Source organism: Sphaerodactylus townsendi, linkage group LG06 (assembly GCF_021028975.2).
Source record: "Sphaerodactylus townsendi isolate TG3544 linkage group LG06, MPM_Stown_v2.3, whole genome shotgun sequence".
NCBI classification, from domain to species: domain Eukaryota; kingdom Metazoa; phylum Chordata; class Lepidosauria; order Squamata; family Sphaerodactylidae; genus Sphaerodactylus; species Sphaerodactylus townsendi.
Genome location: NC_059430.1, coordinates 74,749,250 through 74,764,482, shown reverse-complemented (window position 1 = coordinate 74,764,482; position 15,233 = coordinate 74,749,250). Strand labels below are relative to the sequence as shown.

The following is a 15,233-nucleotide window of genomic DNA, read 5'->3' as shown; positions in this document are numbered from 1 at the left end:
CTCCCTACTTGTGCCATGGAAGTTTGATAGGTGATCTTAGGCCAGTCACATACCCTCAGTCCAACATAATTCACAGGGTTGTTTGTTGTGAGGATAAAATAGAGGAGCGTAGAACAACAAAAGCCCTTTATGTTCTCAATGGGAAGAAAGGCAAGTATAAATAAAGTAAATAAATACTCTGACTGTGGCTCACCAGGGTATTAGGCAAAGATCTTTCACATTACTTGTGTGTGTCTGTGTAAAGTGATGTAAAGTTGCAGCTGACTTGTAGCAACCCCTGGTTGGATTTTAAAGGCAAGTGATTAAGCAGAGGTAGTTTGCCATTGGCTTCCTCTGTAGAATCTTCCTTGGAGTTCTCTTCTGACCCAGCTTAGCTTCTAAAATCTGATGACATCGGGCTGCTTACATAATACCAGGGGTTGAACCTAGGATGTTCTGCATGAAAAACAGTTGGTCTACCACTGAACCAAAATGCTTCCCTAATACTTCCCCTACCACAGTGGCAGGTAATGGAAACATAGAGCTAGAAGGGACCTCAAGGGTCATCTAGTTTAATCCCCTTCACAGTGCAGGAAATTCACAACTATCTTCTCCTCTGCTCCTCACTGACCATTGTTCTATGCTCAGCAAAAGTCGAAAAACTATAGGATCCCTGGGCAATCTAGCCTGGAGGAAAATTCCTTTCTGATCCCAAAGTGGCATTACCCTGGGCATGTAAGGTATAGCAGCCAGAGTGTCATGCTAAGATCTGGGAGACTCAGGTTTAACTCCCTACAGTGCTCATGAGAGCTGAGCACTAACTCATCCCTTCCTGCCCTTTCTCTCATGATCAGGCTCAGTTCACAGAATCAACCTTTCTGTCAGGTGGCCATCTAGCCTCTGCTTCAAAAAAGGAGAGTTCACCACCTCTTGAGGAAGCCTGTTCCACTGAGCAACCACTATAGTTGTCAGGAAGTTCTTTCTCATGTTTAGTCAAATCTCTTCTAATTTAATTTCAACTCATCGGTTCTGCTCCAACTTTGTGAGGCAACAGAAAACAACTCCTTACCATCCTGTTTGACAGTACTTCAAATACTTGAAGATGGTTATCGTATCACCTCCCAATTATTTCCTCTCCGGGCTAAACATATCAAGGTCCTCCAACCTTTCCTCAAAGGACTTGGTTTCCAGACCCATCACCACCTACATTTCCCTCCTCTAGACACATCCCAGCTTGTCAACATCCTTCTTAAACTGTAGTGTCCAAAACTGAATGCAATTCTCCAAGTACAATTGAATTGCTTGTGTAGCATGGCAAGGCAAGCATTAGCACAGGTACCTGGGCAATGGGAATAGCTGGAATCATACAAGGAAGACCCCCTTTAACAAGTGCAATTTTCTTTCCCTTCTTATCCAAGTCTGCAACTCTACCAGCTGATGTCAAACCTCACCAATTAAAAAAATAAGGTTATATAATAGTCCCATCTGCTGGCAGGTTAAAGAAATATCTTTGCTGTGTGCTTTAATATGGTAATCTCCAACCTTTCCAAACATTGGACCCATTGACCTTCAAGAAGTGAGAGGAGGTCACCCCCACAAGCACCTTCCCTCAGCCAACTAGTGCCCTGAGGGGATTTTCCCTCAAAAAATTCCAACTGTCACATATGCTTTGCCTGAGCAGCCCTTTGGTTTATTAATATTGTGATGCAGTAGTGTGAATGTAGTGATTTTACTTTATTTCTTTTTGTTTTCTCACTTCTATAATTTTAAAAAATATATAAAATGCTCAGCATGCTTACTAGCAGCAAATCGTACTGAAAGCCAACAAAGAAAAAATTGCTCTGGAAGGTACCACAGTCCTCCTCCTTCACTGGATTTGACTGCTGTTCTAACTCTGATGTACGCCTGCTTGCTTCTCAATAGTCTAATGCACTTACACAGCAGGAAGTCCCTCCACCTGTTGATTTCTCACCCATCAGTCTGACCAGGCTGATTTTTTGGATTTTTTTGTTTGTTTGCAATCTTGTTTTGAAGTCTTGAATACTGGCTGATCATGTGAGCTTCTTTGGAGGAGAAATAACCAGTTTTCTGAGGGTGTTAATGGCTGTTAAATGAGTACTGTAGTGCTGAAGGAAAGCTAGGAGTGCCAAAGCAAGGATTGTATAATTGGAGAGAATATTCAGCTAGGTTCCTACCAGCGAATGCATAGAAGCTGCCTCAAACAGCCTTGATCTCCTTTTCCCTCTTTCCTAAGCAACATTCTGTGTTCCTCCTCGAGGACAAAAATCCTTTCTCTCACAAACTTTACCAAGAGGCCAAGCCAGGGTTGCCAGCTATTGCTTGGGAAATTCCTGGAGATTTTGGGGGTGGAACCTGGAGAGGGTGGAGTTTGGGGAAGGGCCTCATCTTACTATAAAATTGAGCAAAGGATGCTAGGAGATGTAGTCCAGAGTGTGTCATTTCTCATGTAGAGAAAGGCTGACAGGACTACAACTCCCAGACTTCTTCTCACTCAGCTGGTAACCCTTCTTAAAGCTCTGAGGTCCTTGCAGGGCTGTCCTATTCCTTGCCTGAGCAAACTCTCAAGTAAGTCAGCAGAGAGACAAGTGCCAGTAGCCAGGACTAAACAGGGCATGCTGCCCCAGCCTGTTTTGGGGGAGATGAAAGTGAGGCTGTGCGGGGAGAGAGGCCTCACATGCCCACTCACTCGGGGCAAGCTACCAAAAATTGATCTGTGTGGGAGACAGACAGCCTTTGAGTTGGAGCAGAAAGAGAATGGGTGCTGAGGAGAGGCAGAAAGAGAAAGCGAGAGCTAGGATAGGTGATCAGAAAGAGAATAGAGAGTTGGCAGGAATAGGGAAAGAGAGAGTTGGGGGAGGGAGAGAAAGAGTTGGAGTAGTGGGACAAAAAGACCTAGAAAGCTGGAGTAGCAGGGCAAAAAGTTAAAAACAGAGTGGGGCTAAGAGCCCAGAAAGAGAGTTGGGGTAGTTGGGCAAAAATTTGAGAGTTGGGCAAAAATTTGAGAATATTAAGAAAAGGGGTGGCAGGATGGAGAGTGAGAGGCAGAGAAGAAGGGGGAGAACAGAAGAAAAAAGGAAGGGTAATGTCCTCTTCAGTCCCCACTTCCAGGTTCCAGAGCCTGTTGCACTTTTTCCGCACACAGGGCTTCATTGCTAGTCAGCAACATTTCCTGTAAGCTGCACGTGTGCCACTGTGTTGCTACATTGCAGATAAGGGGCCACCTGGTATGAGGAGCTCTCACAGGAGCACAACAGTGTGCTAGTTTTTCCACACAGGAGAACTTTGACAAAATGAAACATTCCTCCTGCATACATAAGTTGCATACAATTCATTCTACTATCTTATTCTGCTTGAGTACAGATCAAGGTGCTGTGAATGGGGCTAGAAGAAAAATAATGAATCTAAGGGAAAGATTTAATTGAGGATCATGAGAATTTCAAATGTTCAAGAAATTAGACCTCAGGACACAGTCTGCATTGTGCTTTGATCTAACATTTTGGCGGTTCTCCATATTTAATTAAACTGAGTCTTCTAAGGCTCTTATCCTGAAAAGATAATTATCTGTCTGATGTATGAAAGTAAACACTCTGACTAAAATCCTTGATGTCCACAGTTGTTATCAGACGCTTCTGAGCCCTTGGAGAGCCAGAATTACTCACCTGTCGTTAGAGATGTAAGTCTTGTGAAGGAATTTCATCCCATTTTCTTGATTCCAGATTGCAAAGGCCAGCTGCAAGGGAAATAATGATGTATTTCATCTGCTTTTTAGGCAGTGATTGCATCCAATGGTTCATTGACTGACAAGTATAAATATATCCAGAAGCTGAGGGAGAGCAGGTAATCCATAGATTTCTTTAAAAAAACTTTCCTAGACTTGAGTTTTAAATGTAACTTTGCCTTCTTGTGTCTCTATGTATGTACTTTAACGGTGGTGGATTTTTACTTCCCTATTTGTTTTCTAAGGGTAAAGATCATATTTGCAGAGTGGTAACTGTTATTGCATCAAGTTTGTCATTGTGCTAGCACAAGAGGGATAGATATCGACAATTCTTTCCTGTTCTGACCAGGGAGTAATTCTTCCATATTTAACTGCCACTTACACTTGGGTGCATCTTCAAACCTGGAAAGAATATATCAGTTCTGAAGGCTGTCAAGTCAGAGATTCGGAGCATATAAGGTGGTGGGCCAGAGCCCATCTTTCAAATTGGCCATTTTCTCTAGATAAAATGATCTCTGTCACCTGGAGATCAGTTGTAATAGTAGGAAATCTCCAGCCACCACCTGGAGGTTGACAACCCTGAACTCAAACAACTTCATTTGTTCTAGAAATCAGAATATGGACCTGACCTCTTGCCTTCTTCATACAGATCGCTCAGTACTTGTGAGCAGTGTGTTGTGGGCAGTGTGGCTCCAAAGCTTGTGGGGCTCAAGAAACCAGGCAGCTCACTCCTCATGTGCAACAGCTAGGAAGCAGCTGGCCTTTGCTTTATGTGTCCAGGCTAATAGTTTGGAATCATATCTCTGAATTAAAAATCTCTCACTGTAATCCTTTCTTTGAATTCAACATAATTAATGGTTTTCTGCCAGATGAGAGAACTTCCTATATTTTAAGTATTAAAGTGAAATAACCTGGTTTCTTTGAAAGCCTTCAGCCCTTATGAGTTCCTACTAGTTTTCCTCAACATCTCATTCACTCACATTTTTAACATGCCCTTTACCAAGATTCTCAAGGAGATGGATATGATTCTTCCCTTTTTTGTCTTCTAAACAACCCTGAGAGGTAAGGTAGGATGAGAGAAGGTAACTAGGGCCGTTTCCGCACGGGCAATTAATGGCGGCCTGGAGACGGCAAAAACGCCGTCTCCAGGTCGCCATTTGCACAGGGGGCGCAGCTGCATCTCAGCTGCGCCGCCCTCGCGCCGCGAAGCTGGCGTTTCCCCAGAGCGCTTGGAAGCGCTCTTGTTGGGGAAACGCCGCCTCGAAGCCGCTGTTGAGCGAACTGCAGCAGCTTCACGACGCCTCCCCCACCCGGCACTTACCTTGTCCCCGGGCCTCCGGCATGTCGCTGAGACCTGGGGACACGCCCCCCTGCCCTGCGCCTCTGGAGGACGGTCCCAGTGCGGACGGTCCCAGCATCGTCGGGTCGGCGTCAGAAACGCCGACCTGGCCGCTTCCGCCTTCGTGCGGAAACGGCCTAGGCTGAAGTTACTGGTTTAATTTTATAGCTGAGATGGGATATAAACCCAGTCCCAAGCCAACACTCTGACCACTAGAGACTCCTTTTCCCACTAGATTGCTACATTCTTATGAAACAGCTCAAACTCACTGTTTCCCCACCCCCTTTCCATCCTTTCCTCCTTTTCCCCTCTTAAATGTGTGAGGTGGGGACTCCAGAGGGAATCTTTGGAAGCCCATAATGACTTCCTTGGCTTATAAAAGCCCATGATGGCTTTCTGGTTATGAATTTCTCAAGATATATTACTTGATGCTGCCCAAACTTCTTATTCTTGGTCTTGTTGTGTCTGTTCTTTGTGGGGTAAAAAATGTGAGTCTCAATTATCCCCCCAGTCTAGATTCAAGCTTTACCTTTGTTTTGCCTTATGGATTAGGTTGCAGTGATAACAGAAGCACAAAGAGTATTTTACTGTCTAAATTGCAGTAATGCTGAGCCCTTTCAAGCAGGATATGGAAACCTTGATCTCTTAGGGAATTCTTATATGAGGTGTCTGTTGCTTGGCTGCATTGGCTTTTCTTTGCAACTGTAGCCAGAGGAGATCAAAAACTTGGCAGTTCTGACAGTCATTTCTGGTTTTGGCCTCGAACCCCACATCCCATAAACCTCAGCCCTGCAGATGTAGTGTGGCTTGTAGGATGAGAATATTAGTTAAACTTAGGGAAGGACAAGTAAACTTTTTTTTTTGGAATTTGGGATATTTGATAGCATCATAACCACAGTATGAGAGATCCCTCCTCACCTAGATTTTCTCTGTCTACAATGGGCCTAGCAGAATTAGCTCTTCTTGCTTGAAGATATTGAAGAGTTTATGAAGGAAGTCAAAGTTAGTTTTTCTGTATGTAGGGTTGTCAGGTTGCCTGGGGACTGGTGGCAATTTGGGGGGGGGGATAGGGACATGAGGGATGGCATCATGTACATCATTGTCACTTCTGGGGAAAACCTCAAAGTGATGGATGATGACTCTAGGAAATCCCATACCTATTCAGCGTCACTTCTGGTGAAAACAGTCACAGTACAGATGATTTTGACTTTCCAAAAATTGTTCTCCAGCCACTACTCTGAGTGATTACAGAGTAATGCAGGTTGCCAGCAGGCCGTCCAGCAATCCTAGTATGGTCTTTAGACATGTGTTAAACTTTTAGTGGCCTGTACGTGGTATATCTATAGCAGATATGCCAAGGTTTTTGCCTCCCCCCCCACCTCTTCCCCTTTTAGTCATAACTTCTTTTGAGGGGCTTCCACAGAAGAACAGTGTCAAGAAATAGGCTTGGTGATTCGGTAAATCCAAATCACAGAAAACCTCAAAAAGCTATATTGGTTTTTTTTCCTGTTTTTTCTTTTACCTATAATAAATCCCAGGTGTATTCGTAAAGCCCTGGTGCCAAAAAAGCTCGACTCTAGACTGGGGGGATAACTGAGACTCACATTTTCTACCCCACACAGAACAGAATCAACAGGACCAAAAATAAGAGGTCTGGGCAGCATCAGGTAATATGTGTTGACAAATTCATAACCAGGGCTGCCAAGAAAGCCATCATTGACTTCCCGAGATTCCCTCTGGAGCCCCCACCTGACACATTTGAGAGGGGGGGAAAAGAAGGAAAGAGTGAAGAAGGGTTGGGGAAAGAGTGAGAAAATGAAAGAAAAGTTACACCCAACTCAGGGGGGTTGTGATTTCATTCACTTTCATTCATGATTTCATCCCTTTAAGGATAGCAATCCAGGGGAAAAAAGGAGTCTCTGAAGTGGTTGGAGTGTTAGCTTGAGACTGGTTGGAGTGGTTAGCTTGGGTTTAAATTCCACCTCAGCTATGAAACTCATTTAGTAACTCTGGCCTAGTCACCTTCTCTCAGCCGAACTTACCTCTCAGGGTTGTTTCAAAGGTAAAATAGGGGAGAATAACATTTGACCTTTTTGTCTGTTTGAATCTCCCAACCACCTCCATTTCCCAAACCCAAGTGGACTTGGGAGACAGCAAAGAGGGGAAGGGAGAAAGAGATCTCCATGCAAGGCTGAGCGAATTCGGTCCCTCATGCAGGGTCACTCCCCCTCCCTTGCATGGGGAAACAAGAGGAGGGGGGAGAAACAGCCTGATCCTCCATGTGGGACTGAGTGATCTCCATGGAGGATTTTCCTGGGCTTGGATTGTTCCTGGGCTTGGAAAGCAGCAGTGGGGCAGTTTTCTCCTCCCCCCCCCCAATTTTTCAAATTTCCTAGGGCTTGGACAATGGCGGCAGGGAGAGAACTGATACATTTTGGATTTGGATTTTTTTAACCTGAATATTTTTGATAATAGCCAAATAAAGCTGATTCATATGTGTGTTAAAAATACCTGAATCCGAAATTTGCCAATATTTTGTTCAAGCCTAGTCAAGAACTGTGGAGGGAGATGCTACTCTTCTTCTGCTGTATGGGAGACGGGAAGTACCCCAGTGGCTTACACAAAGCAGTTAGTGGTTGGATTTTGCCAGCTTTTTCACTCAATCTCCTCCAATTTCCCTCCTTACTACAGCTCCTGCCTCACATGGCTTTTTGTCAGCATGTCTTGTGGATTCGTAGAAAAATGCTGATATCCTAAAAACTTGGACTGTTTTTTAAGTGACTGGCATCTGTGTTGATGCTGGTGTACAGTGTCAGGGAAGGTATAAACTTAAAGGCCTAGCACCTGAAGTTTACTGTACGTTTCCCTCAAGTAAGGGTCTTGTAAGTCTTTTTAACACCGAATGGTAATTTGTTGTCAATGTAAATGTAAAGATTCAGAATTTCAACAGACACCAGAAATATCAGTCTGAAACTATGCCTTAGTTTCTGTTCCAACTTAAGAGCTGATAATGCTGGGTTGATGTTGGACAGAGGTATGTTAAAAGCTGTTATACTAATTTTGAAAGTCTTCTTTTTTAAGGTTTATTCACACATCAACAGGCTTTAGTAGCCAATATGTTTGTTCTTTATTTATTGCTGTCTTTTCTAGGGAATATACTCAGTCACTGGCCATGGATAAAAAGAAGAATGTCTTGTTATTGGGATCTGGATATGTCTCTGAGCCTGTGATAGAATACCTCTCAAGGGACCCCAACATTGGAATAACAGCAGGTTTGTGAGCACAAATAGAATCTTAGGATCTCAAAGTAACCCAAAATGGCAGAAATTGTTTATATATCCCACTCTCTTCTGGTAAGCCTGGCTTAGGGCAGACAACATCCTAATATATAAAAAATAAAAATAAAAAACATAATTATCATCACAAAACTGTTCTCATACATGGTACTACAGATGGCACCTATTTCATCACTTTCATCTAGCAATACTAAAATTCTAGCAAAAATACTATTCCACCACCATTCCCCACCCCCCCACACCAGTAGCTGGCAGTGAGTGCCTAAAATTTGGTAGCTCTTCAAGAACAATGGGTGTGAAGTGGGAAGGAGGAGTCAATGAGTATCTCACAACCATATGCACTTGTAGAAGTACCTTCTCCAACTGTAAAATATAGATGAGATCCAATCTAAAGTTGTATGGATTTTCTGTATGGATGAACTTTTGGTAGAAAAATATTCTGCTCCTTTTTAGGCTGACCTTCATGGCATTTTAGTATTAACTAACTGTTAACTTGTTGAGCTGTTTCATAAAAATGTAGCAAAACAGACAGAAGGAGTTACAGGCAAAGATTGTTCTCCCCCTCCTTGACATATTTTCAGCTTGTTCTGGTAAGGCTTGTTTAGGAAAACAGTTGGTAAAAGCCCTAATATTTCAAGGCATGTGGCAGATGATTAGAACTTGTGGCAAATTTGGTCATATTGCACTTCAAAACAAAATTTTATTATATAAGAAATGTTTTTGGATTTAAATAAGCTCACCCGTACATTTTAGTGGTTAATTATGTTTAATTTTATATTATATATTTTGTTATTCTGGAATTTATATTGTTTTATTCCATGTTTTATTATGGTATATGACCATAAATAAATCAAATGAATAAAAAAAGTTAATGGTGACGTTCAACTAGCCAGACAGCATATTCATGCAACACAAGTTGTGACATAAGGAGGGGATTGCTTGACACATTTGTGAAGACTGGCTCAGAGAAGGATTTATCAGTGTGATAAGGGATGCAGAGTATTTTACCTGAAAATCTTACTTTGCAACAGCCTCTGTCATGAAGGAACAGCTTGAGCAACTGGCTAAGAAACACAGCTGTATAGTTCCTGTTGTTATGGATGTTACCAAAGACGAGGAGAGATTATCATCCATGGTGAAGAAACATGATCTTGTGATCAGGTTGGTGGTCTGCTGATCATGCAATTCTTTTGCAGCCCCAGGTAGTGGGTGTGGGGCAGTATTTTCATTAGCCATGGGCAAACTGTCTGGACTCAGAGCTGGTGACCAATCCCTGCTCTCAACATTACAGAAGTGTCCACAGGCTCAACAAGATTGGGGACTTCTGGCCTAGGGAAGGGGTTGTCAAGATTTTCTTTAATGAGAGCTCCTTCTGAGCAATGAAAATATTCCAAGCTATTTCTCCCACTGGTTGTGGTGGGTTTTCCGGGCTGTGTGGCCGTGGTCTGGTGGATCTTGTTCTTAACGTTTCACCTGCATCTGTGGCTGGCATCTTCAGAGGTGTATCACAGAGGGAAGTCTGTTACACACTTCTCCCACATTTTGAAAACTTTTACCAAATTTTGTTCTGCCCTAGAAACAAATTGTGGATCAGGAAAAGTACCAGAAATAAGGCTAACAGCTAAGCTATAAAGAGAAAATCTAAATGCCTTACACTGAGTTAAAAGTATGGTCAATATACTTATATTCTGGTGGTTGCCAACTTTTCATGCAGAGGGCTGCACTATATAATCCTGCCTGATATCTTTTTTTTCATTAGAGATGCCTGGGTGGAACCTGGATTTTCTCCCATTTAGCATTACTACTTTTAATGCCAGGGTTTTGATTTCTCCTGAATCTCTTCTGCACTAAATTTGTGTCCCAGATTTTTTTTATCACACTCAGTCCCATTTTTATCATGCTGTTCCTCTAAGGAACACTTTCCCCTGACCACATTTTATCCTAAAAAAAAATCCAGTGAGATGGGTTAGGCTGACCCAGGGTAGTGGCTGAGGACAGATTTGAGCCCAGGTCTCCTTCAGTCCTAATCCAATAACTAGCCATTTTGTCCTGCTATAAATGACTGTAAATAATGGCAACTTGGTTGATCATTCTTTTTTAGAGGAACAAAAAAAAGCATATTCAGCGATTCTAGAATTTTCTCTTCTTTTCCTCTTGTCTCTGTAGTTTGCTGCCTTATTCATTCCATCCTTTGGTTGCTAAGAAATGTATTGACAGCAAAGTAAACCTGGTAACTGCTAGTTACCTGACACCAGCAATGAAGGAACTGCAGCAGAGGTAGGTCAGGAATAGGATCCATTTTATGTTCTAATTTTTTTCTTTTTAGAACAACATATTTCTTGCTCACTTAATTCTGAAACTGGAATACCCATTATGAAGATGGTATTGTTACCTATCTAAACAGTTAGTGAATTCTGAAACTGGAATACCCATTATGAAGATGGTATTGTTACCTATCTAAACAGTTAGTGTCCTTATAGCTCACTTTAGATATAATAAAAAAATCATTGTTCCTTTTAACTACAGAATTTGACTTACCAGAATTTGAAACCAGAATTTGACTTACAGGTTACCATATGAATTTTGGTTTGTTTTACCAAGTTCTGGTTTAATCCTGTCACGGTTTTCTCTTGTGATATCCCCACTTGCATTTTGAGGAGGGTAGTGCTCATGAACAAGCCAGGATGTCCATGTTTGTAAGTTAGATGACACCACATGGTTAACTAACTAACTTCAAGCCATAGCTAATAGAGCGGCCCATGTTTGGATAAACTTAGTAACTAGTTCTTTAATGATGGTTCTGCATTGTGTCCAAACCAAGATCCCCCTTCGACATGGGCTCTGCCCCTGGCACTTATATCTTCTTCCAGCAACCATTGTTCAGAGCCTGTTGATTCGCTGGAATGTCCAGTGTTGGTGGGGTGAAACATGGTATATGTATTTGAGTTTTAAGGAGAGGTAAGCTAGTACAAAACTTTCTACAGCAGAATGAAGGGAGAAGTCCAGGATTTTCTAAGTTTTGTTGAAGTTGGTAAAGGAAGTCCACTTGTGGTCCCCTATCCTGAATGCAACTAAGGTGGTCAGTTCCTCATTGCTCAACTTGTTTAGGGACACTGAAATGAAATAGGCTGGATGTAGCCCTTGGTAATGTCAAATACATGATCTCAGTGCCTGAAAGGGAGACCTCCTGGAAACCTCATGTGCTCTGCCTTGGCTTTTCTGCTAGAAGAAAGGTAGGTTATAGTGGTAATCCTAAAGCATAATTCAGTAAGGGTTGGAACATGAGTTAACAATTCACTTCCAACCAATCGCTATACAGGACTGAGTTCCAGCCAAGCTATAGGAGGAAGGAAAGCTCAGTCCTGGGTGCTGGACTGAGTTTGCTCAGTCCAGCATGCAGAATTATCCCCTTCATTTTAGAGGACATGTCTTCAAAGCTTCACTGGCCTCTTCCACACATGCAGAATAATGCACTTTCAATCCACTTTCACAACTGTTTGCAAGTGGATTTTGTTATTCCTCACAGTAAAATCCAGCTGCAAAGTGGATTGAAAGTGCATTATTCTGCATGTGCGGAAGGGGCCACAGACTTGAAATGAGAATCAGCATGGAAGCTTTGAAGACATATCCTCCAAAATAAAAAAGGGGGAAACTATATTGCCTCTCCAGTGCATCTGCCAACAACAGGTGTTTAGAATCTGCTATATTGTTTACCACAGCGGGCTTTACTGCTAGTTAATAAAATTCAGGTTAGAAACCTGTAGCTTTAATCATTAGTGCTCTGGAGCTATAGATATGCCTTGTTCTGACTTTTGGTTTGAACTCACCTTTTATTTTAGTGTAGAGGCTGCTGGCATCATGGTTGTCAGTGAAGTAGGTTTGGATCCTGGTCTTGATCATATGTTGGCAATGGAGTGTATTGATAAAGCAAAAGAAGTAGGTGCTACGGTAAGTCCAGTAGATAATGACTCTGTTGAGGGACTTTACTTCCCAATGATATTTTATTTCATAATTTTTTATTTGTTTTACTTATTTATTAGATTTGATAGGCTGCCTCTCCCCTTCTGGGCTCAGGATGACATACGACGATCCTGTAAACATTCAAATAATAATAAAGATTAAAAATATCCAATTAAAAAAAACTAAGAAAGATAAAACAAAGTGGCAAACTAGAACTAAATGTAACAGTAAAAAGTCACCACACTGAAGGGTCCTTGACAACTTATTGGTAATTATAAGTTGGAATAAGTTTGAGATAACAGATGTTGAAACTTCAGCTGTTGATGGAAGTTAATAATGATTGGGAGAGGCCTAGATGATAACCATAGCAGTCTCAACCATATGCCTGGTAGAACTGCTCTGTATGAACTGTATGAACTCTTGACTCTATAGCATTAACACATGTATGTGCCTTTAAAGATGAACTCATCCGTATTCTGTTACTGATTATAAAGTCTAGTTTATCATTTAGAGAACTGAGGCCTTTAGTGATATTTTCTACTGTTGCTGTTGTGAGCTCCATCAGCTTGTAGATAGTCAATATATTATTTTCCCTTTCCTCGCTATTAAACCCTTTCGGCACTGTCTCATTGACAGAGGAATTAATTTTACTACCACCACCTGGTTCTCCATAAGCCTTAATTTCTCCTCCATCACCATTCTCTATTAGTGTCTCAAAACGATTAGAGAGGGGCACCTCTAGAGAAAGATAAAAGTCCATAATTTTCTTCTGTTTGGCCAGTGGGAAGTCATATTCATTGCTTTCTGTTTCGGCTTCTCTCCTGCATTTCTTTTTCCTCATTTCCTCACAATTCTACCGGATAACAAAGCTCTCTCGTAAAAAACACACACCGCTAATTGTCACAGTAAGCTGCAAATTGCATTCCTTAGATAAGCAGCAGTAAAACAATACGCTAGAAGTCGTCTATTTCACAGCTTCAGGCTTAAAAAACAAACTTTAAAACTCTCCTGAATTCTACATAAAGATAAAACGCTATAGAAGCTCTGCTAACCCTATTTTTTAAAAAAATAAATAGATAAAAACAAGAGAAAGGTCATCATGTGCTGAGCTTGAGTCTTGGGGCATGCAGGAGGTTTGCACTGCACTGCTAGGTTCCCCAAGGATTGGCAGGAAGGGTTGAGCTGGAAAACAGAGCTCCCCCAGCATACCATGGGCAGTGGTGGGATCCAAAAATTTTAGTAACAGGTTCCCATGGTGGTGGGATTCAAACTGTGGCGTAGCGCCAATGGGGCTGGGCAGGGCACAATGGGGGCGTGGCTGGGCATACCGGGGCGGGGCATTCTTGGGCAGGGCTTTGGCAAGGACGCAGCCGCTGCGCCAGTCCTTGGGCAGGAAGCGAATACATGCAGGCGCAGGCTGACACGCACCCTGGTGCACCTCCTGCTAGACTGCTTCAAGTTCTGAGCGCTACTGCTGAGAGGAGGGGCGTAACTAAGGCAAAAATCATGTGGCAAAATCACCAATTAGTAACCCCCTCTCAGCACACACAAATAATTAGTAACCTACTCTCAGGAACCTGTGAGAACCTGCTGGATCCCACCTCTGACCATGGGTAACAAAATTGTATGGTTTTTAAATTGTATGGTTGTTTTTATATATTTATTGAATTGTTGGAAGCTGCCCTAAGCCACCAAAAAAGAGCTGTCTATAAAAACAATGAATAAAGTATTCACTGAAATCCAGGGGCTACAAAGCAGTTGCAGCTTTGTAAGTCCCACTGTAAACAATGGGACATATAGCTGATTTGAACTGAATGAGTGTCAGTGTGTTACTTTTTCTTATGAATAGAATAATTACAAATTTAAACCTATTGTGAGTAAGGTAATACATAATTCTAGGTAATACATTGATTTTTAGTAACTGATCATTTTCTGATGAATTTAGTGAAGTTAGAGTAATGAAAAATCTTAAAAAGATTACAAATAATGTTTGGATTTCTTTCTGAAATGGCAAAAAGTTTCGTAAGTACAAGGAGATTTGGTGCTGCAGAGGGAAGGAGGGTTACGTTTATTCTATCTTGTAGCATATGTTTTTGACACAATTGTATTTAGTTATATTCATTTCTTTTCTTCAACCACAGGTGGTATCATACACGTCTTTCTGTGGTGGCCTACCTGCTCCAGAGCATTCTGATAATCCCCTGAGATACAAGTTCAGTTGGAGTCCCCAGGGGGTTTTGCTGAATACTGTTCAACCTGCCACATATTTAAAAAATGGAGAGGTGAACTAATCTCTATCTATCTGTAAAAATGCTAAGGTGGGAGTAATTGCTAGATCAAACATTTAGGATCTGTACTCCAAATTGACATCTTGTTAAGGGGATGCAGGACACATGAGTTAGCTGTAATGTACTGGACATCTGGTGGCAAAGCTGACAGGAAAGGGTGGACTAGGTGCTTTACCCTCCTGCAGCATGGTGGATGTAGAAGGAAGTGACATCATGGTACCTGATGGCATTTCACAGGTATTTTATGTGGCCTTACATCTCGTGAAGAATCAAACTATCTAAAGTATATTTGGGGATTCCTTAAAATATGGCATACTTAGACAATTCTTTGTTTCTCCACAACCTTTAGATTGTTAATATTCCAGCTGGAGGAGCTTTGCTTGATTCTGTTACTGTCATGGATTTTTTCCCAGGATTAAATTTGGAAGGTTTTCCAAACAGGGATAGTACAAAATATGCTGAACCCTACGGTATTCAAACAGCTCACACTCTTTTAAGAGGGACTTTACGATACAGGGTAGGTATATTTTTTATAGTGGGGGTGTAGTGGTTAAGTATGGTGTAGTGGTTAAGAGTGGTGGACTCTAATCTGGAGAACCAGGTTTGATTCCCCACTCCTCCACATGAGCCAT

At 41.9% G+C, this 15,233-nt stretch overlaps 1 protein-coding gene across 1 annotated transcript in view; it reads left to right on the top strand.

The window, feature by feature from the left end:
* Window positions 1-15,233, top strand: part of AASS (aminoadipate-semialdehyde synthase) — a 44,021-nt gene that overhangs the window by 18,356 nt on the left and 10,432 nt on the right. Inside the window, exons 12-19 of the mRNA XM_048502262.1 lie at window positions 3,614-3,673; window positions 3,770-3,837; window positions 8,208-8,329; window positions 9,385-9,514; window positions 10,520-10,630; window positions 12,193-12,301; window positions 14,455-14,595; window positions 14,951-15,118. Coding sequence (XP_048358219.1) covers window positions 3,614-3,673; window positions 3,770-3,837; window positions 8,208-8,329; window positions 9,385-9,514; window positions 10,520-10,630; window positions 12,193-12,301; window positions 14,455-14,595; window positions 14,951-15,118 — 909 coding nt within the window. The remainder of the gene's footprint in view (window positions 1-3,613; window positions 3,674-3,769; window positions 3,838-8,207; window positions 8,330-9,384; window positions 9,515-10,519; window positions 10,631-12,192; window positions 12,302-14,454; window positions 14,596-14,950; window positions 15,119-15,233) is intronic.